The 22,508-nt window shown below is 37.7% G+C and overlaps 1 protein-coding gene across 2 annotated transcripts in view; it reads left to right on the top strand.

Moving 5' to 3' along the window:
* The window catches only part of AP4E1 (adaptor related protein complex 4 subunit epsilon 1), a 68,959-nt gene that overhangs the window by 31,922 nt on the left and 14,529 nt on the right, over positions 1-22,508 (top strand). For both annotated transcript variants that reach the window (XM_043471995.1, XM_043471994.1), the window contains 6 exons: positions 809-948; positions 2,220-2,332; positions 2,440-2,558; positions 8,877-9,179; positions 11,873-11,987; positions 18,725-18,848. In XM_043471995.1, the coding sequence (XP_043327930.1) occupies positions 809-948; positions 2,220-2,332; positions 2,440-2,558; positions 8,877-9,179; positions 11,873-11,987; positions 18,725-18,848 (914 nt within the window). The remainder of the gene's footprint in view (positions 1-808; positions 949-2,219; positions 2,333-2,439; positions 2,559-8,876; positions 9,180-11,872; positions 11,988-18,724; positions 18,849-22,508) is intronic.

Genomic DNA, 22,508 nt, shown 5'->3' with positions numbered 1-22,508 from the left:
TGATGCTGGGAAATGATTAGGCGGGAGAGAGGGATGACAGAGGATGAGATGACATCACTGACTCAATGGACATGAGTTTGGGTAAACTTCAGGAGTTGGTGATGGACCGGGAGGCCTGCCGTGCTGCAGTCCATGGGGTTGCAAAGAGTCGGACATGACTGAGTGACTGAACTGAATTGAACTGAAGAAGCTGTTATATTTTTGGAAAATAGATTATAAACCTTTTAACTTTTTGGTGTTTGCATGGCCTGTCATGTAGAGATGTCAGATCATAATTATCTGTATCAGTTGAAGGGTTTTAGACTTTTGAATTGATTATAATTCCTTTTTTTTTAACAATGGTTTTACCTTTCTAAAGTTCTATTCTGGTTAAAATGTGTATTTCTCTTAACTGCCCAGTAGAGCTACATAAAAGTGGAAGAATCAACTGTTATAAACCTTTGAAAGTGAAAGTTGCTCAGTCGTGTCCAACTGTTTGCGACCCTATGGACAGTACTGTCAATAGAATTCTCTAGGCCAGAATACTGGAGTGGGTAGCCTTTCTCTTTTCCAGGGGATCTTTCTAACCCAGGGATCGAACCCAGGTTTTCCATATTGCAGATGGATTGTTTACCAGCTGAACCACCAGGGAAGCCCAAGAATACTGGAGTGGGTAGCCTACCCCTTCTCCAGGGGATCTTCCCAACCCAGGTTGGGATTCCTTCCCAACCAGGAATCAAAGCGGGGTATAAACCTTTATTTTACAGTATTTATTGGTGTTATTATGCATAGTTTTATAACACTGCTTTTGTTTTTCTTTCTTGAATAGACTCTGGAACTTCTTTACAGAATTACTAATGCACAGAATATAACAGTGATTGTCCAGAAAATGCTTGAATATTTACATCAGAGCAAAGAAGAATATATTATCGTCAATTTGGTTGGAAAAATAGCTGAGCTGGCTGAGAAATATCTTTTGGGCCATGAGTCATAAAACACTTTTTAGTTACACAGTGATTTTATTTTTCAAAAACTAAATGTTTTTCCTTTTTTTTAACTGAAGTTTTTGGTCACCAAAAACATTTTGTGTTGAGGTAGAGCTGATTAACAGTGTTGTGATAGTTTCAGGTGAACACTGAAGGGACTCAGTCATATATATACATGTATCCATTCTCCCCCAAACCCCCATCACATCAAGGCTGGCACATAACATTGAGTAGAGTTCCATGTGCTATACAATAGTTTTTTATTGGTTATCCATTTTAAATATAGCAGTGTGTTACACAGTGACTTTAAAATGATTGGTATAGACATAGTCACTTGTAGGTTAAGTTCAGAGGCCCAGCAATAACCATTCCTGACGTTCAAGCCTTTCTTATTGTCAGAAACAAAAAAGTTGTGTAGACTTTCTGGGGGATGACTTTTTTCCTGGTTCTTTTTATTCCACTGGGCAGTATTATCAGCAGGAGTATACAGGAATCTCTGATTCTTCTTTTATCCCTTCTTGTCTTTGACTTTACTTCCTACTCAGTTTCTTTCCTGAGTAAAAGTTCTTGTTTGGGGGAGATTGGTGAGGATATCAGTATGCTAAAGTTTAGCCTTTACATGATTATTTATACTGGGAATGGTCACAAACTCCATTTACATGTTACTTTTCTTCACATTTGTTTTTAAAGAGTCAGACAAACTTTACAGGCCCCAAGGTCACTCAACATTCTTTTTAAGATGTTTGTTGTTTAAGATTGAATGAATGAATGAGTAATGTCAGTTGAATGCTTAGGTATAGTTTTGTCCTGGCCAGGGCTATAGCCCTGGCTAGCAGAATGGTGGAATTTTAGAACTGAAGAGGAGCAGATTAGAAAAGAGGGTAAACAATTGTTCAGAAAGACATATCACAACACTTAACCTCTCTGAAGTGCATATCATTTTCCATTATGTATTTGTCCACAGTCAACTGGAATATTTCTTTCAGTTATTTCACATTTAATTGAGTGCCTATTATGTCTAAGATACGGTGCTAGATAAAGCACCATAAACTGGTTTACTAAGTTTACTAAATAAGCTTTAGTGAGCACCTATTTTGCACAAAGCTAGGGTATAGAAAAATTTATTGGCAGAAGTTAAAATTATAAATGCCAAACTGGGATGAATTGAGGGTTATTTTTTTAAAGATTGATTCAGAAAGGGTAATTTTAATAAGTGGCATTTGGAAATGTACTTGTTCTTAACACTGTGGACACATATGCTCCTGATAATGCGTGGTTTATTCAGACAATGAATGCTGTATTTTCAGTGGGAGGAGATGTGATGCATCCTGATATTCCCAATAACTTTCTGAGACTGCTAGCAGAAGGTTAGTAAACTATTGCATTCTGCAAAGATTTTAAAATTAAATGTTTTTATTACAGAGTCCTTGGAGAATTTAATGGAAATTAAAATGTTATATCAATTCCTTTGTAGGTTTTGATGATGAAACAGAAAATCAGCAATTAAGACTTTATGCAGTTCAGTCTTATCTTACTTTATTAGATGTGGAAAATGTGTTCTATCCACAGAGATTTCTTCAAGTTATGAGTTGGGTAAGCAAAGTACATTGACTCATAAATGTTTATTGTATTATTTTTTATAAAGACAAACACTAATAATGTATTTCTTCAGAAATCATTTATTTCAGATCTGTTAACTCCTTCAGCTGCTGATTTTCTTTCCCACTGGCTGCCTTCTATCACTTACCTATTTTCTTGTGTATTCATTCTCTCTGCCATCTCACTTGAGTAGTCTTTTAAATATGGGTGTTTATTTAGATGCCTGTCTGTGTTCAATGCATTTGTTGTGAATCTATATATGAATATGTGAATACTCATGAAGCTGTGGTATGCTGGCTTTCTGTTGTTGCATAATCATGTTACCATAAACTTAAAACAACATACATTTGTTACCTCACAGTTTCTGTGGGTTAGGAGTTCAGGTATGGCTTAGCTGGGTTTTCTGTTTAAGGTTCTTTAGGGTTGCACCTAAGGCTCTAGGTGTCCCTTGGGGCTGCTGTTTCATCTGAAACTTGATTAGTAAAGGATCTGCTTCCAGGCTCACATGTGGTTGTTGGCAGAAATCAGTTTCTTGTAGCTCTAAGGCTGAAGGTTTGATGTTCAGATTGTTGCCTGTTGGCTGCCCTTGGCTCCAAGAGTTGTCCTCAATATCTTGCCATGTGGGCCTCCGAACATGGTGGCTTGCTTCATCGAAGCCTGCAAGGGAGATCATCTCTTTGCAAAGTGAGGTTACAGTTTTGTAGAGTATAAACCTACATAATCATATACATCCTGTCACCTTCGTATATTCTTTCCTGTGCATGTGAGTGAGCATTTCTCTAGGCGGAGATTTGGAGAAGTGCATCTCTGGGTCATAGGATATTCACACTTTAATATTTTATGGTTTTGTCAAATGTTAGCATGTTAAATTAAATTTTACCCAGACTTTTATTTAAGAATTGTTTGCTCATCTATTAGAAAGGTGAAAAAGTGGCATAATAAATACCCCTGTACTGTTCATCTAGATTCCCAGTGAATGTTTTTAACTACCTTTGCTTTACTTTATCTACATCTATATATATAGCTGGGTCTACGTATATGCATTTGTTTTGTTGAGCCAGTTTAAATTGAGTTGCAGACATCATAACACTTCCCCTATAAAAGAATTCAATATGAATCTCCCAAGAGTCACATTCTAGATAACCATAAAACCATTATTGCAACTGAAAAACATGACCTTAATTCATTAATGTCACCCAAAATACAGTCCATATTTACATTAATCCAGTTGTCAAAAAAATGTCTCTTATGACTATTTTTCTATTCCTCCTTACCCCATATCCAGTCAAGGTTCACAAATTCCTTTTAGTTTTTCTTTTAGCCTCTTTATTTTACAGTGATCCTCAGGTGTTTTTTTTTGTTTGTTTTCATGACATAGTTATTTTTTTTGTATGAATACTGTTGACTTGTAGAAAGTCCAGCATTCTGAATTGGACTATGTCTGGTTGAGGTAAACATTTTTAGCAGGAATACAACATTGTCAATATGTACTTCCCACTACATTGTATTAGGATGCGTATAACATCAGTTCCTCCAATTATTGGTGATTGTTAATTTCTTTGGTTAAGCTGGTGATCTTCATATTCTCTCCATTGTAAAGGTGCCATTTCTTCTTACTAATTTAGAACTGATCTGTGAGGTGATTCTAGGAGACTGTGTGAACATCTGTCCTTTAGCTGTCTTTCCTCAATGGTTTTAGCATTGATAATCTTTGCCTAAATTGATTGCTGTATTTGGTAGCCATTTGTATATGTTCATATATTTAGAGTGTTTCTTTTTCTGCAGCATACAAATCCTGTACCTGTTTTGTTAGATTTATACGTAGATACAGATGGTCCCTGATTTAAGATAGTTCAGGTTAGGGTTAGGGCTATGGTGATGCGAAAGTGATACAAATTTAGGAGAAACTTCAAATTCTTTTTTTAAAAATTGAAGTATAGTTGATTTACAGTATTACTATTATATTAGTTTCAGGTGTACAGCATGTTGATTCTTTTTTTTTGCAAATTATATTCCGTTAAGGTTATTACAAGATTATGGGTCTAATTTCCTGTACTGTTCAATGCATCCTTGTTGCTTATCTATTTTATACGTAGTAGTTTGTATCTTTTAATCCCTTATACCTAACTTGCTCCTCCCCCATTCCCTCATTCCACTGGTAACCACTGGTTTGTTTTATTATTATTTTTATTTTATTTTATTGAATATAGTTGATTTACAGTGTGTTAATTTCTAGCATACAGCAAAGTGATTCAGTTATACATATACATGCATATTCTTTTCCATTATGATTTATTATAGGATTTTGAATATAGTTCCTGGTGCTATACAGTAGCACATTGTTATTTATCTATTTTATATATAGTAGTTTGTATCTGCTAATCCCAAATTCCTAATTTATATCTCCCCCAACCTCTTCCCTCTTTGATAACCATAAGTTTGTTTTCTCTATCTGTGAGTCTGTTTCTTAGATAAATTGGTTTGTGTCACACTTTAGATTCCATGTATAAGTGATATCTATGGTATTTGTCTTTTTCTTTCTCACTTACTTCACTTAGTATGATAATCTCTAGTTCCATCCATGTTGCTTCAAATAGCATTATTTCATTCTTTTTTATGGCTGAGTAGTATTCCATTGTGTGTATATACCATATCTTCTTTAACCATTCAGTATGTTGATGGACATTTAGGTGGCTTCCATATCTTGGCTATTGTAAATAGTGCCTTGTTGAACATTGGGATGCATGTGTCTTTTCAGATTATGGTTTCCTCTGGATATATATGCCCAGGAGTTAAGTTGCTAGATTATATGGCAGCTCTTTTGTATTTTTTAAAGGAACATCCATACTGTTTTCTGTAGTGGCTTCACCAATTTAAATTCCCACCAATTGTATAAGAAGGTTCCCTTGTCTCCACATTCTCTCTAGCATTTGTTATTTGTAGGCTTTTTGAGAATAGTCATTCTCACAGGTGTGAGGTGATGTCTCGCTGAGGTTTTTGATTTGCCTTTCTCTAATAATTAGTGATGTTGAGCATCTTTTCTTGTGCCTGTTAGCCAGTTTTATGTCTTCTTTGGAAAAATATCTATTCAGGTCTTCTGCTTATTTTTTCACTGAGTTGTTTTGTTGATACTGAGTTGTATGGATTGTTTGCATATTTTGGAAATTAAGTCCTTGTTGGTTGCATTGTTTGCAAATATTTTCTTCCATTCTGTAGGTTGTTGTTTCATTTTGTTGATGGTTTCCTTTAGTGTGCAAAGGCTTTTAAGTTTAATTAGGTCCCATTTATTTATTTTTGCCTTAGTAGACAGATCCAAGAAAATATTGTTACAATTTATGTTAAAGAATGTTCTTTTCTAGGAGTTGTATGATTCAGGTCTTACAATTAGATCGTTAATCCATTTTTAGTTTATTTTTGTATATGATGCGAGGAAATGTTGTAATCTTATTGTTTTACATGTAGCAGTCTAGTTTTCCCAGCAGCATTTATTGAAGAGACTGCTCCTTTCTCTATCCTATACTCTTGCCTCCTTTTTCATAGATTAGTGGTTTATTTCTGTATTTTGATGTTATACTCTACAGTCTTGTTAAATTCACTTTCTAATCTAGAATTTTTTTTTTTTTTTTTGTAGATTTCTTGAGACCATGTTAAGAATTTTTGCATCTCTGTTTATGAGGGATAGTGGTCTGTAGTGTTCTTTTTTTTTTTTTCCTTTGTTTTGTTTTGTGTTTTTCCTACTCTATTTGGCTTTAGTATCAAGGTCGTACTGGCTTCATAGACTGTTTGGGAGTGTTCTTTCCTCTACTATTTAATGGAAAGATAGGGTGTTGTTTTGTCTTTAAGTGTCTTGAAAATTTCCTATTGTCCTTCCTGTTACTGATTTTTAGTTTGTTGTCAGAGAAAACACTTATGATTTCACTTCTTTTAAGTCTCTTGAGGTTTATTTTATGGCCCTAAGATATAGTGTGTCTTGTTAAATGTTCTCTGGGTGCTCGAAAAGTATTCTGCTTATTGTTGGGTGGTATTTTCTATAGATGTTGATTAAATTCTTTTGGTGATGGTGTTGAGACCTGAATAAGTTAGATGTTGAAAAGAGAATGTATAACATAGATCAGTGTTCCTCAGAGTCTCTTGTGTGGATCATCTGTATCAAAATCAGATGGTATTTATTCAGAATGTGTATTGTAGATCCCCACCACAGACATACTAAATCACATTATCTGGGAGTAGAGTCAGAAATCTATATTTCTGTGAAACATTTCAGGTGGCTTTTATGCATGCTAGTGTGTAGTCACCACTTGTTTAAATGGTTATTGGAAAATAGTAACAGAATGTGAAAGTGCTTGTAAAAACCAACATCCAAAACTGGAAGTTCAGAAGAAAGCTAACTTGTAAAGATATGATGCTTTCAGTTCGGTTCAGTTCAGTTCACTCAGTCGTGTCTGACTCTTTGCGACCCCATGAACCGCAGCACGCCAGGCCTCCCTGTCCATCACCAACTCCCGGAGTCCACCAAAACCCATGTCCATTGAGTTGGTGATGCCATTCAACCATCTCATCCTCTGTCGTCTCCTTCTCCTCCTGCCCTCAATCTTTCCCAGCATCAGGGTGTTTTCCAGTGAGTCAGCTCTTCGCATCAGGTGGCCAAAGTATTGGAGGTTCAGCTTCAGCATCAGTCCTTCCAATGAACACCCAGGACTGATCTCCTTTAGGATGGACTGGTTGGATCTTCTTGCAGTCTTAGGGACTCTCAGGAGTCTTCTTCAACACCAGAGTTCAAAAGCATCAATTCTTCAGCACTCAGCTTTTTTACTGTCCAACTCTCACTACCATACATGACCACTAAAAAAACCATAGCCTTGACTAGACGGACCTTTGTTGGCAAAGTAATGTTTCTGCTTTTTAATATGCTGTCTAGGTTGGTCGTAACTTTCCTTCCAAGGTGTAAGTGTCTTTTAATTTCATGGCCGCAGTCACCATCTGCAGTGATCTTGGAGCCCAGAAAAATAAAGTCTGCCACTGTTTCCACTGTTTCCCCATCTATTTGCCATGAAGTGATGGGATGGGATGCCATGATCTTAGTTTTCTGAGTGTTGAGCTTTAAGCCAACTTTTTCACTCTCCTCTTTCACTTTCATCAAGAGGATCTTTAGTTCTTCTTCACTTTCTACCATAAGGGTGGTGTCATCTGTATATCTGAGGTTATTGATATTTCTTCTGGCAGTCTTGATTCCAGCTTGTGCTTCCTCCAGCCCAGCGTTTCTCATGATGTACTCTGCATATAAGTTAAATAAGCAGGGTGACAATATTCAGCCTCGACATACTCCTTTCCCTATTTGGAACCAGTCTGTTGTTCCATGTCCAGTTCTAACTGTTGCTTCCTGACCTGCATACAGATTTCTCAAGAGGCAGGTCAGGTGGTCTGGTATTCCCATTTCTTTAAGAATTTTCCACAGTTTATTGTGATCCACACAGTCAAAGGCTTTCGCATAGTTAATAAAGCAGAAATAGATGTTTTTCTGAAACTCTCTTGCTTTTTCAATGATCCACAGCAGATGCTGGCAATTTGATCTCTGGTTCCTCTGCCTTTTCTAAAAACCAGCTTGAACATCTGGAAGTTCATGGTTCATGTATTGCTGAAGCCTGGCTTGGAGAATTTTAAGCATTAGTTTACTAGCGTGTGAGATGAGTGCAATTGTGCGGTAATTTGAGCATTCTTTGGGATTGCCTTTCTTAGGGATTGGAATGAAGACTGACCTTTTCCAGTCCTGTGGCCACTGCTGAGTTTTCCAAATTTGCTGGCATATTGAGTGCAGCACTTTCACAGCATCATCTTTCAGGATTTGAAATAGCTCAACTGGAACTCCCTCACCTCTACTAGCCTTGTTCGTAGTAATGCTTCCTAAGGCCCACTTGACTTCACATTCCAGGATGTCTGGCTTGATGCTTTATATATTGTTAATGATAAAGATGTGAAAGTCCTTTTTGTATTCACTTCCAGTTCATGGTAGTGGTGTTTAGTTGCTCAGTCGTGTCTGACTCTTTGTGACTCAATGGAATGTAGCTCGCCAGACTCCTCTGTCCATGGAATTTTCTAGGCGAGAATACTGGAGTGGGTTGCCATTTCTGCCTCCCCAATTCATGGTGTAATTTTGACCTAATATATGCAATTTTATTTTTAATAATTTTTTTACCATGAGAATATACTTAGTATAGATTAAATTTACTCTGCAGACACTTTGTTTAGATTTCTGAGTATAATTGCTATCTTAGTTGATGTTTGCACATATTCATTTCTTTGTTTTACTTACAGGTGTTAGGAGAGTATTCCTATCTCTTAAATAAGGAAACACCAGAGGAAGTTATAACCAAGCTCTACAAGTTACTTATGAATGACTCCATTTCTTCAGAAACAAAAGCCTGGATAATAGCTGCTGTGACCAAGTTGACACCCCAAGCACACTCTTCTAATATAGTTGAGAGATTAATCCAGGAATTTACCACATCGTTGGATACTTGCTTGAGACAGCATGCATTTGAATTAAAACACTTGCATGAGAATGTAAAACTGATGAAGAGCTTACTTCCAATTGATAAGAGTTGTGAAGACATGGTGGTAAGACATCTGCATTCTGTCTTTTTAAGGGTTGCCTTGTATTTAAAAAGAAAAGAATAATTCTTGCATTTGTGATATATCTGTAATGTACCAAAATGTAATTTCTGTAGCACTTAAGATGAAGATTGGCATTTTTCTCATATTAGTGTGAGAAAGCATTTGAGAGCTTCTATTCAGTTGTTGTTGTTCAGTCGCTAAGTTGTGTCTGACTCTGCGACCCCATGAACTGCAGCACGCCAGGCTTCCTTGTCCTTCATTATCTCCCTGAATTTGCTCAAACTCATGTCTGTTGAGTCAGTGATGCCATCCAACCATCTCTTACTCTGTTGCTCCCTTCTTCTCTGTTCAGTAGTGATCCTAAATAGTAAGGAAGACTAATCTGTTCTGGAGAACTGCTGTGGAAGGGGTTTATATTCTGTGACAATCTCTTTTAACATATAATAATTGGAGAAATTCAAAATTTTATCTCCTTCGAACTTCTCTTAAATATATCATTTTATTATTACTCTCTTTGAGAATGTAAGAAAAAAAATTTACTCCATTTTATTTTATGCGTCTACTATCTAAATCTTTACTACTTTGGAACTTTATCACTCATCTTTCCTTCTCCCACCTGTTTTCAGCACCTGCCCCTTTTAGGCAAAGCACTTAGTTACTTTTCACTTCGAGTTCTCCCTTAGATTGGTGTAAATCTGAAAACTTCGAGGAGGAAGTCAGATTTTTCAGATTTTCATGTTAGATGTCATATTCTAGAGAAGAGGATGGGCATTCCCACTAATTACGATTCAGATGGAGATGCAAATTTGATCTCTAGCGGGGGGGAGATCCCCTGGAGGAGGAAATGTCATTCCAGTATTCTTGCCTGAAGAATCCCATGGGCAGAGGAACTTGGCTATAGTCAATAGGGTCGCAAAGAGTCGGTCATGACCGAAGTGACTGAGCACATTCATGGCTTGTATTCATTTTAAACCTTTGTACATTAATTTTTTTCATTAGCTCCTTGTGGGCAGAGGCCTTGGTTTAACATTCCTGAGACTATATGAATACATATGCTATTAAACTAGTTAGTAACTCTCCTTCCCTTTTTGTCAATGAAAGATAATGATGATGACATAGCTTCATCTATTTAAGAATCTTATCAAAATGAAACTTTTCCAAATTCAGAGTGTGAGATGCCAATTAAATGTTTGAGAATTACCTGCTGTTCTAAATTATCTGGGCTGGTTGTATACGCTTAGCTAAATTAGGAGAAGCAGATCTATGGTTTCTGAGGTCATTATTGCTGTATCCTCTTGTGTATCTTGTTTTCCTTTCTCACTTAATTTTCTCTTTTCTCCTTTTCCTCTTACTCTTTTTTCATCTCTTTATTTCTTTTCATTTAACCTTTCTATTCTTGTACTTTGTTGAAATTAAGTTAATTTTCCACAGATTTGTGAAAAAACATTTCTAGATAGAAAGGAATAGGATAGTGAAATCAGTGTGGGAGGCTGGATAACAGCCCTCCCCAAGATATTCACATCTTAATCCCTGTAGCCTGTGCATATGTGTGTGTGCGCTAAGTCATTTCAGTTGTGTCCGATTCTGCAACCCCTTGTTCTGTAGCCCACCAGGCTCCTCTGTCCATGGAATTCTCCAGCCAAGAATTCTTGCCTGGGTTGCCATGCCCTCCTCCAGGGTATCTTCCTGACGCAGGGATCAAACCCATGTCTCTTATATCTCCATTCTCAGATGGGTTCTTTTGCACTAGTGCCACCTGAGAAACCCAGAGTCTGTGCATGTGTTACTTTATGTGGTAAAAGGGACTTTGTAGGTTTGATTAAGAATTTTGTAATGGGGAGATTAATGTGGATTATCTGAGTAGGCATGTTATAATCATGAAGTGTCCTTATAAAAGTGAGGCAAGAGGTCAGAGAGGAGAAGGCAAAGTAACAATAGAAGCAGAGATTGGGTGATATAGCCACAAGCTGAGGAATGCCTCTAGAAAGAGACGGAACCTGTTCTGTCCTGGAGCCTCCAGAAGGAACTAGCCTTTGCCACCACCTTGTTTTTAGCCCCCAGCAGGAGGAAACTTCTTCCCTGCTTCCCTGGTTTATCAGAGGTTAAAGTGTCTGCCTGAAGTGCAGGAGACCCGGGTTCAATTCCTGAGTTGGGAAGATCCCCTGGAGAAGGAAATGGCAACCCATTCCAGTATTCTTGCCTGGAGAATCCCATGGAGGGAGGAGCCTGGTAGACTACTACAGTTTATGGGGTCGCAGAGAGTCGGACACGACTGAGTGACTTCACTTCACTTCACTTCAGGAGGAAACTAATGAAGACAGTATAGCTCATAGTGTATATGTCTTCTCCTCTAGTAAGTTACAAGTCTCATGAGGGCAGGTCTTGTGTCTTCCCTTTTCTGAACCATAGCATCCAACATCCAACATGATTCCTTAACATATTGGATGCTCAAAAATGTATTCTGCAGTGCAATGAATTAATAAGTACAAATGACTTATATTATTAGATTCTTAGAGCTGAGGGATTTGATTATTGATGTTTCAAAAAGCTAGAGAGTTGAGTAGCAATTTTAGAATTGAAGTTCTGTTTTTCACTTAAAAATTATTTTTAGGAAATGTGGGCTAAAATTACTTACATGAGTGTGCAGTCTGCTGTTTAGGGTAAGTGTTTTAATTCCTAATTTTTGCTTTACTTAGGTAGATGCTTCCTTATCTTTTCTGGATGGTTTTGTGGCTGAAGAACTAACACAGGGGGCAGCACCTTACAAACCTCACCACCAACGGCAGGAGGAAAAGCTTTCTCAGGAAAAAGGTAATTTTTCATGAATTTATAATAAGTTACATTGTAGGGACATCACTTCTTCATGCAATTAATATCATAGTCATGTAAGTATATAACTGAGAAGAATTTTTATCCCTCTTTAAATCTGCTTGTGACTTGTTCACCCTGGCCTTATTTGGGGTAAACAGAAAAAAAAAAGAGGGGTTCCCAAAGTCCTAGGTTTCATGTACATAAGTGCCTCAGATCATCCTATAATTTTAAAAGAACTTGAAGGTAGAATTATCATGTTGGTCACTGTGCTAAAGGGCTGACAGATGTTCCTGTGAGCATATCTGCAGAAAAGCTTCAGAAAAAAAATGCTGGTTACTATGGACTAGTGAGTTTCATTTTCATTCTGAACAATCTTGTGTATCTAATCAGTGAGTTTAGGAATGTCTAAGAAAAGAAATAATAACTATATTTTAAAAAGGTAGGGTGTCAGGGAAAGACTTCTCTCATGATTTTAGTCAAGAGGAGATTATAGAAATATTTGATGGTGGATGGGAAATGAATAAAGGGAGACCATTGACTATTATATATATAGGAATTCAGAATATTAATACTAAAAAGTTTAATGCTGAAAGGTCCTTTTTTTGTTCTATTCATTCTTTAATGATTTTGTTGAGTGCTTGTTAATCCAGGCTCTGTGCTAGGCATATGAGTTCAAGTAAATGGATGATCCTACGATGAAACCAAAAAGTATAAACTTGTATATGATAGGCTTCATGGTATTTTTTTGCAGAAGTAGAAGTATTTTCTCTTTTACGGTTTCAGTTCAGTTCAGTTGCTCAATCGTGTCCAACTCTTTGCCACCCCACGAACCACAGCACACCAGTCCTTCCTGTCCATCACCAACACCTGGAGTCCACCCAAACCCATGTCCATTGAGTCGGTGATGCCATCCAACCATCTCATCTTCTGTCGTCCCCTTCTCCTCCTGCCCTCAATCTTTCCCAGAATCAGGGTCTTTTCCAGTGAGTCAGGTCTTTTCCAGTGAGTCAGCTCTTTGCATCAGGTGGCCAAAGTATTGGAGTTTCAGCTTCAACATCAGTACTTCCAGTAAACACCCAGTACTGATCTCCTTTAGGATGGACTGGTTGGATCTCCTTGCAGTCCAAGGGACTCTCAAGAGTCTTCTCCAACACCACAGTTCAAAAGCATCAATTCTTCAGCGCTCAGCTTCTCTTTATAGTTTAGTACATTATTAGTACAGTGAAACCTAATGGCACAGAAAGTTCTATTTTCCTTCAAAGGGTAATCAGTTTTCTTCTTATTTAACCCTCATATAGAGGAGGAAATAAAAGTTTTAAATTATAATTACCCAACCTCTGACTCTAGTGCATGTCTTATGATACCCAAGGCACAGAGTGAAAAATGCAGAGTTCTGGAGTGGGAGACGTGGTCCAGTTGCCATATTTCCTTATTTTCAAATGTTTGGGGGTTATAAGTTGCTCTTTTTTTTGACTGTGCCTTATGGCATATGGGATCTTAGTTCCCCAATCAGGGACTGAATTTGCGCCCCCTGTAGCAGAAGCATGCAGCCCTAGCCACTGGACCATTAGGAATTCCCCATCAGTTGCTCTTATTACTGCAATTCAAGGCTAGAATAGAGAGGGGGAGGTACGACAAGGAGCCTGATTTCTGGCACCCCCTGACTTCTTTTTTAAAATAAGTTAAGTGGCTGAGACAAATATAAGAGCTCTGAAACTCCCCAGGCTAGTGTATTAATTTGCCAAGTACATTTTTAATCATAGATTCATCGTTATAAATGGGTTTAAACTGTCAAATTAGACTCTTCCCCTCTCCTCCCAAATCTATTTCTTAAAAGTTCTCTAAGGTAAAATTGAAATTTTATGAGCCTAGACTGTCTGTTCCGTCATGGAAAGGAAATCAGTTACAAGACAGGACATAGTAAGTGCTTTAGTAAGTACTTGAGTGGTAAGTTATAAAGTCATGTATCTTATGATTTGATGGCAATGACAGGAAGTAAAAAGTTGGTGAAAAATAGGTACTTTCAGTCTAAAAAGTTGTTAATTCTGGAATCGTTGAAGTGTCAATTGGTTCTGATGCTGATCTTGTTTGAAATTTTTGTAAATAATTTATAGTTAAATGTCACTTTTATGAAGGATATAGTACTTCACTCTCTTGGGTAGAAAAATGCCAAGCATGTTAACAACAAGTTTCAGGAAAATATTGTAAGATACTGAGAATTGGCAAAAATGGGTGGAATAGTGGGGAACAAACTTACTACCAGTTTGTACCCAAGAGAAGCATTGAGGAATTGGTGTAGATTATTCTTTAAAAAAACAAAAAATAGATAATGGCATCCAGTCCTATCACTTCATGGCAAATAGATGGGGGAAAAAGTGGAAGCAGTGATTTTATTTTCTTGGACTCCAAAATCACTGTGGACAGTGACTGCAGCCATGAAATTAAAAGACACTTGCTCCTTGGAAGGAAAGCTATGATAAACCTAGACAACATATTAAAAGGCAGAGATATCACTTTGCCAACAAAGGTCCATATAGTCAAAGCTATGGTTTTTCCAGTAGTCCTGTACAGATGTGAGAGTTGGACCTTAAAGAAGGCTGAGTGCTGAAGAATTGATGGTTTTGAATTGTGGTGCTGGAGAAGACTCTTGAGAGTCCCCTGGACAGCAAGGAGATCAAACCAGTCAATTCTAAAGGAATTCTACCCTGAATATTCATTAGAAGGACTGATGCTGAAGCTCCAATACCTTGACCATCTGATGTGAAAAGCTGAGACATTGGTAAAGACTCTGATGCTGGAAAAGATTGATGATAAAAGGAGAAAGGGGCAGCAGAAAATGGGCTGGTTAGAGAGCATCACCGACTCAGTGAGTTTGAGCAAACTCCAGGAGATAGTGGAGGACAAGGAAGCCTGACATGCTGCAGTCCGTGGGGTCACAAAGAGTTGGACACCACTTAGTAACTGAACAGCAGCAGCAGCAACTCCTATCTACAAAATTAAGGATTTTTGAAAACCACATCAAGTTGAGACTGTTCGTCTCTCAAAAAATAAAATTAATAACAGCTGGAAGTAGTCCGAGACGTATAGCCAAGTGATCAAGGTATAAAAGAACTGCAGTACAAGATAAGATAAAGAGGGAATGTGCATATAGTCAAGGCCTCTAAAGTTGTGAAGGATATAAACAAGTTAAATATTGAATTACTTATTCCCAGGATTGTTTATATTTTTATTTCTCACCTGGATTACTCTTGGTAGCTCCCAACTCCCGAGGACTCTCTCTGCTTCTAGCTCATGCTTTCTCTTCTGTATGAATTGCTCTTTGTCCTCCTTCTTCATCTGGTTAGCTTCTACATATTCACTAAGTTTCAATTCAGCCATCTTCTGTCTTCTCCTGACTCTCTGTATAGCATTATTCTCTTCCTGCGCCCCAGTTTGCACATATTCATCTAGTTAACTCTCTCCTATTTTTTGTCTCTCTAGTCATTTATCTCTGTAAGAATCTTGGGAAATTTTCACTTAGTAAAAATAATGTGGTTTGAATGTTATTCTCAATGTTAAGCCTTTCTCAGCCTTTCTTAGATGACAAGCTTTAATTCTTCTGTATCACAATCAGAATCTTATCTGACTATTCTCCAGATATTGTCCTCTTTCATGTCTAGTCTTTTTCCCCCCCTCTATTTTCAACTTTTTACCTCTAATTTTGAATTCTTTCTTGTCTTTGCTTAAAATTTTTATCTTAATGTCCTCTTTGTCTTAAACTCTTGAAACATTTCTTGAGCTCTACTATTACTGAAGTGTCAGTGCAGAGGCTGACGGCTGACTGTCACAGATGCTATTTAAAAGAGGCCAATATGGGATAGAAGGTTAAACCAGATGATTTGAAAGCTTAAAATGAGAGGATATTCTAGCTGAAAAGGACCTTATAAAGACTTAGACAAGTGGTTTCCAAATGTGTTTAAGAATCAGAATCACAAAGAGAGTTTTGAAAAAATGATACAGATTTTTGATTCTTACTCCTATATCTTTTGTATCTGTGTCTCTGAAAGCCTGGTTGTGGGTATAAAAAGATCTGTAGGTTGTGTGAAGTCAGCTTATTCTTGGTTATCTTGGAAACTGCTGATCTCCACTTTACAGACAAAAGAAATTAAGTTCTATTTCACAATCTAGTTAACACCCAACCTACATCAAGAACTGGTTCTCTTGATTATTATTAATGAGCCCATTATTTTTTTCTACTGAGAAGTAGTTCTCTTCTATATCTTTCATTTAGCTAACAAACAGGCTGATTTATTTAGTACACTTGGATTAGGTGGTGTTTCCTTTGAAGGAGACAGTGTGTAATATGATTGAGGGTGCAGCTCTGGAACCAGAGTATCTGATGTTGAATCTGCCTCTTTCATTTCTTGTCTTTGTACTCTTGGGTGTCTTCATGGTAGGCTCAGTTTGACCACAGTTTCCTCATTTGTAAAGAGAGGATAATAATTGCAGAAGTTTACATTTTATTTTCTGAGATACTTTTTTATTATTTAAGAAAGTTTTTAATGGCAAACCACTCTGGTATTCTTGCCTGCAAAATCCCATGGATGGTGGAGCTTGGCAGTCTACAGATCATGGGGTCGCAAAGAGTCAGACATGACTGAGCAACTTCATTTTTTATTGTAAATAGGCAATCCAAAGAGATAATGTGCCACTTAGGATTAAGTTTAGTTACATAGCATGTTAGAAAACGGGGCCTTATGCAAGGCAGAGGGTATTGCTTTTTCCCATTAAAGAAATCTGGAAGTAGGCAGGCTAGTATGGCTTTATGAACATAAAAGAGGAAGGAAGGGAGGAAGTTTTTTTTTCTTCTGGGAGGATTCGTTCCAAAAGTTATGCACAAAATGTGCATATAATTTCATTGGTCAGAATTCAGTCACATGGCAGAAGAGTCTGGAAATGTCATCTCTTTTCTGGGTGGCTATTTACCTAGTTAAGAATGGAGGGTTCTCAGTCCTAATGAGATGGATGAAACTGGAGCCCCTTATACAGAGTGAAGTAAGCCAGAAAGATAAAGAACATTACAGCATACTAACACATATATATGGAATTTAGAAAGATGGTAACGATAACCCTATATGCAAAACAGAAAAAGAGACACAGAAATACAGAACAGACTTTTGAACTCTGTGGGAGAAGGTGAGGGTGGGATGTTTCAAAAGAACAGCATGTATACTATCTATGGTGAAACAGATCACCAGCCCAGGTGGGATGCATGAGACAAGTGCTCCGGCCTGGTGCACTGGGAAGACCCAGAGGAATCGGGTGGAGAGGGAGGTGGGAGGGGGGATCGGGATGGGGAATAAGTGTAAATCTATGGCTGATTCATATCAATGTATGACAAAACCCACTGAAATGTTGTGAAGTAATTAGCCTCCAACTAATAAAAAAAAAAAAAAAAAAAAAAAAAAAAAAGAAAGATGGTAACGATAACCCTGTATGTGAGACAGCAAAAGACACACAGATATATTGAACAGCCTTTTGGACTCTGTGGGAGAGGGTAAGGGCGGGATGATATGGGAAAATGGCATTGAAACATGTAAATTATCATATGTGAAACGAATTGCCAGTCCAGGTTCGATGCATGATACAGGGAGTTCAGAGCTGGTGCACTGGGATGATCCTGAGGGATGGGATGGGGAGGGAGGTGGGAGGGGGGTTTAGGATGGGGAACACATGTACACCCAAGGAAGATTCAAGTCAATGTATAGCAAAACCAACACAAAACTGTAAAGTTAATAATAAATAAATTTTTTTAAAAAACTGAAAAAAAAAAAAAAAGAATGGAGGGTTCTGTAACTTAATGGCAACCCACTCCAGTGCTCTTGCCTGGAAAATCCCATGGACGGAGGAGCCTGGTAGACTGCAGTTCATGGGGTCACTAAGAGTCGGACACGACTGAGCGACTTCACTTTCACTTTTCACTTTCATGCATTGGAGAAGGAAATGGCAACCCACTCCAGCGTTCTTGCCTGGAGAATCCCAGGGACGGGGGAGCCTAGTGGGCTGCCGTCTATGGGGTCGCACAGAGTCGGGCACAACTGAAGCGACTTAGCAGTAGCAGCAGCATTTACCTAGTTAAGAATGGAGGGTTCTGTAACTTATAAAGAGGAGGAGAATGGATATCAGTATCTGCTCTACCACAGTCACCATATGAATTTTATGGCTCTGGATGAATCACTTGGGTATACAGACTCAAAGGAATCTGAACCTGGGTAAACCTTGTTCTTTGTCAGTAAGGGAGATTTTACATTGAAGGTTCCATCAGTCCAGTTGGTACAGGAATGTGTCTAAGAGCATTTTGTGAAACAAAAACACAGTCAGCTCTTCATTGTTCATTAAACATTTTTGCATGAGAAGAGCAACTTTTCAGTAGACCTGGTTTATCATTTGTCTTTCCTGGTTGAATTGTTTTTAACTTTGGAGGGAGATAAAAAAATGAAAGACTGTTTGTCTTTGATAAATTAATTGTCTGAAAACTGTAGTAGAGATTCAGTAAATAATAGCTGCTTTGTTATTATTATTACTATAAATATTAGATTATTTTCCAAGCCCTTTACAGTTTAAAAATTGTCACTGAATTAAAAAATTCAGTTATTTTATTTCAGTATTAAATGGTGCTTTTGATAATTTTTGCTTTTTTTTTCATAATTTTTGCTTTGTTTTAAATATGAACCTCTGTTTTTGTTTTAAAATTCTAGTTCTCAATTTTGAACCATATGGACTCTCTTTTTCTTCATCTGGCTTCACTGGACGACAGTCTCCTGCTGGCATTTCTCTTGGTTCAGATATATCTGGGAATAGTACAGAGACTGGACTAAAAGAGTAAGTTCCTTTCTTATTAAAATTGAGAACATGGGCGTGTTTAAATGTCTTTAAATGTTGAAGGGTTCCTGAAAGCTAAATTCTGCATGGGTTGTTGTTTCTATTTATTGCTTTCAAAGTGCTGATAGTGTACAGCCTGTCCTTGTACTTTAAGAGAGCTTGCTTACTTCCAAGACAGTATAGAAAGTATACATGCTTTGTGTGTGTTATTACTATATATCATGTATACACACACACATTTTTAAAGTAGTGTATCAGAACTTATATACCTAGGTGAGTATTCAACATATCATTCCACATTTTTCATAATCTGCTTCTTAAAACCATCTCATTGGAAATTGCCAAATATATAGATGAACATAAAATAAGGTGACAGACTTCACTTGAGAAAGCTGCATATTTTGTTCAGAATGCTTTCAGAGCTTCTTTCAGCCACCGTGAAATTTGGTGATATGTTTGTCTAAACGTCTTGATATGGAACCAAATCTTCATCCTTTTTAGATAATTTTTATTTTTGAAATATGAATAAATTAGTAGAAATTATGATCAAGTTAATAAAATGAGATAATGTATGCAAAGTGCCTTGTACAACCCAGTATATAATAAGTGATTGATAAATGGTAGCTAATATAATTAATAATTGTCATTGCTGTCATTATTGTTATTAACCAAAAGCTGAATTTACTACATAAAATTAGTAGTCACTCTGGATAACTGGTCAGTATACAAGTGTGACATAAAATAATGAAAATGGCTTTCTTGTTTGTGAAGTAGCTTCTTCTAAAAGAATTAAAAAATATTTTGTGTAATGGCAGCATTGTTGGAATAAATGATAAAATCTCATCGGTGACAACTTTGAGAGATGACATTTGAACTGACTCGGTGACCTTATTTTATGTTCATCTTTGCATTTGTCAGCCTTCCAGTGAGATGGTTATAAGAAGGATTTATCAGAAGAATGACAGAATATGAGGAACGTAGAATGATATGCTAAGTGAAATGGCATAAGTTCAAAACCTTTTTCCTAACCTTTTTCTCCCCTGCTCTGTTGACACCCTTTTCTTTCCCAGACATTTAATGTCAGCATTACAAGCATGGGGTGCAGATAGGGTCCATGAACATGTGATGGTGGTGGTGGTGATAGCATTTAAGTACCTTAGACAGGGAATAGAGAGGCAAGGCAAGGAGAAACAGAAAACCCAAACCCTCCCAATCCAGGGAGGAAACGTAGTCCCTTTTACTGAACAACAGATGATGGCATCTGCTTTTTTAGTATTAGAACTAGGGTCTGGGGGACTTGACAGGACCTTGTGCATTCTATATGTGTACATGTACTGCTCTCAGAGAAATCACATTAGGCAAAGCTGCTAAGGAATTATACATATGCTGTATTATCATGAAATGCAGTGTGAGGGATGAATTTAAAATTTCTATCTAAAAAGGACCACAGTTCACACAGTATTTCGGATTAGGAACCTTGTAATTGGCAAGGTGAATCAGCTTTAGAGAGGAGATGATGGTTCTTCTTCAGTCTCTGGAAAGCTGAGAATAAAGTATAGCAAGCCAATTTAGAATTTCTTACCTTAAGTCCTATTGTAGAGCAGCACCCTACCTCAAATGGGAATTTTTGGAGTTCAAAGTATATTCCCAATATTTTGAATGTTGAGTGAGTGAAAGTCGCTCAGTCGTGTCCAACTCTTTTTGGCCCCATGAACTATACAGTCTGTGGAATTCTCCAGACCAGAATATTGGAGTGGGTAGCCTTTCCCTTCTCCAGGGGATCTTCCCAAACCAGGGATCGAACCCAGGTCTCCTGCATTGCAGGTGGATTCTTTACCAGTTGAGCCACCAGAGAAGCCCAAGAATACTGGAGTGGGTAGCCTATCCCTTCTCCTGCGGATATTCCTGACCCAGGAATCAAACTGGGGTCTCCTGCATTGCAGGTGGATTCTTTACCAGCTGAGCTACCAGGGAAGCCCTTTCTGAAGGTTGCTTCATTGGGCTTCACTGGTGGCTCAGATTGTAAAGGATCCACCCGCAATGTGAGAGACCTGGGTTTGATCCCTGGGTTAAGAAGATCCCCTGGAGAAGGCAACAGCTACCCACTCCAGTATTCTTGCCTGGAGAATTCCGTGGACAGAGGAGCCTGGCAGGCAGCAATTTTGAAGATTGCTTGGCCATAATTTACATCTGTGTTTGAATGGCCTGATTAAAAATAGCACAAAGGTATACCATATAAAACCATGTATTATATTGATATTATTATCGTCAAAATCCAGGCAAAGATGACTCACGTTTAAAATTTTTTTTACAATATGTTTAATATCAGAAAGAAGCATATTTTGTGTGTGAAATGGTTTTATGCTGCTCTCATATACTTCCTGTTTAGACTTTCTATATGTAATGCGTGATAGTGAAAATTTATGTTGATTATAGGCATGTGTGCCTATTACAGAGGATGAGATAGTTGGATGGCATCACTGACCCAATGGACATGAGTTTGATCGGACTCTGGGAGATAGTGAAGGACAGGAAAGCCTGGCATGCTGCAGTTCATGGGGTCACAAAGAGTTAGACACGACTTAGCAACTGAACAACAGCAACAATGCAGGCTCCATTTTCCTCCCCTTTCTCATTTTTGCCTGTTATTGTGGGTTGAATTCCCTGGGAAGTGCATTTGGAGATGGAATTTAGCATGCAAAATATTAAGGAGTGTCCTTTGCATCAACAACGATGGAAGGAAGGGAGAAGAGGGTTGAACAGAAGAAGTAGTCAGGAATCAATGCAGTGCCAACAACAGTGTCTGCCAGCTCCCTTGGAAGCTCTGGAGCTAGAATGGCCCATCAGAGCTGTCCTGAGCTGGGCTGAAATGGGTGGCCAGGACTCTATATGTCTGTTCATTAATTATTGGATGTGGGTGGCCTGGGAAAAGGCATGTTCTGCAACTGATGTGATTCTGCAACTGAGGCAAATCCCTAAGGGTTCTACACTCCCAGCAGCTGCACCAGTGACTTCTTCATTGAAGGGGGATCTGGATGGAACATCCCAGGATCTACTACACTTAGTTTTTTAAATTAAACTAATATTTGAATCATTTGGAGAGTTGCTGTTTTTTTTTTTAAACTACCCCTTAATAATTAAAGGATATGTTTTGGTAAACAAGTTTACAAAAACACTGTCATTCTCCTGGGGGATTCGTGAATCCCTTGTTGTTGGTGTTGAGCATCCTAGAGATGCTGGGATCATTTTAGTGGCTCCCGTGATGACTTTTTTATCTGCTCACACAAGATCAGCCAGTTTTCTTCTGAAAGGGTTGATAGATAAATACCAGGTTTTTGTTTGTTTTTTAACTTTTTAGAAAACTCTTTGGTACCTGAAAGACAGAAATGAAGATATTTTTAAGGGGACATTCAACAGTAAAATTTGTTGAGTAGGAATGAACTGATATCCTGTAGGGTGTTCTTTATTAACGTAAGACTTTCTTTTAGACAATTGGTACTTAATAGCATTAGTTCTCCACTCAGTATGAAGTATAATGATCTTTTTTTGTTTCTGGTGTACTACAGAAAATCAAACTGACCATGATTCCAACAAATTGAAGTAGAATAACAATCAGTACAGATATTTCTGAAATCTTATTTTAGAGTCATTTCATGGTCT

This window comes from Cervus canadensis, chromosome 6, assembly GCF_019320065.1.
Source record: "Cervus canadensis isolate Bull #8, Minnesota chromosome 6, ASM1932006v1, whole genome shotgun sequence".
Lineage (NCBI taxonomy): Eukaryota > Metazoa > Chordata > Mammalia > Artiodactyla > Cervidae > Cervus > Cervus canadensis.
The sequence above is the reverse complement of the archived record's forward strand: the minus strand, read 5'-3'. Positions and strand labels throughout refer to the sequence as shown.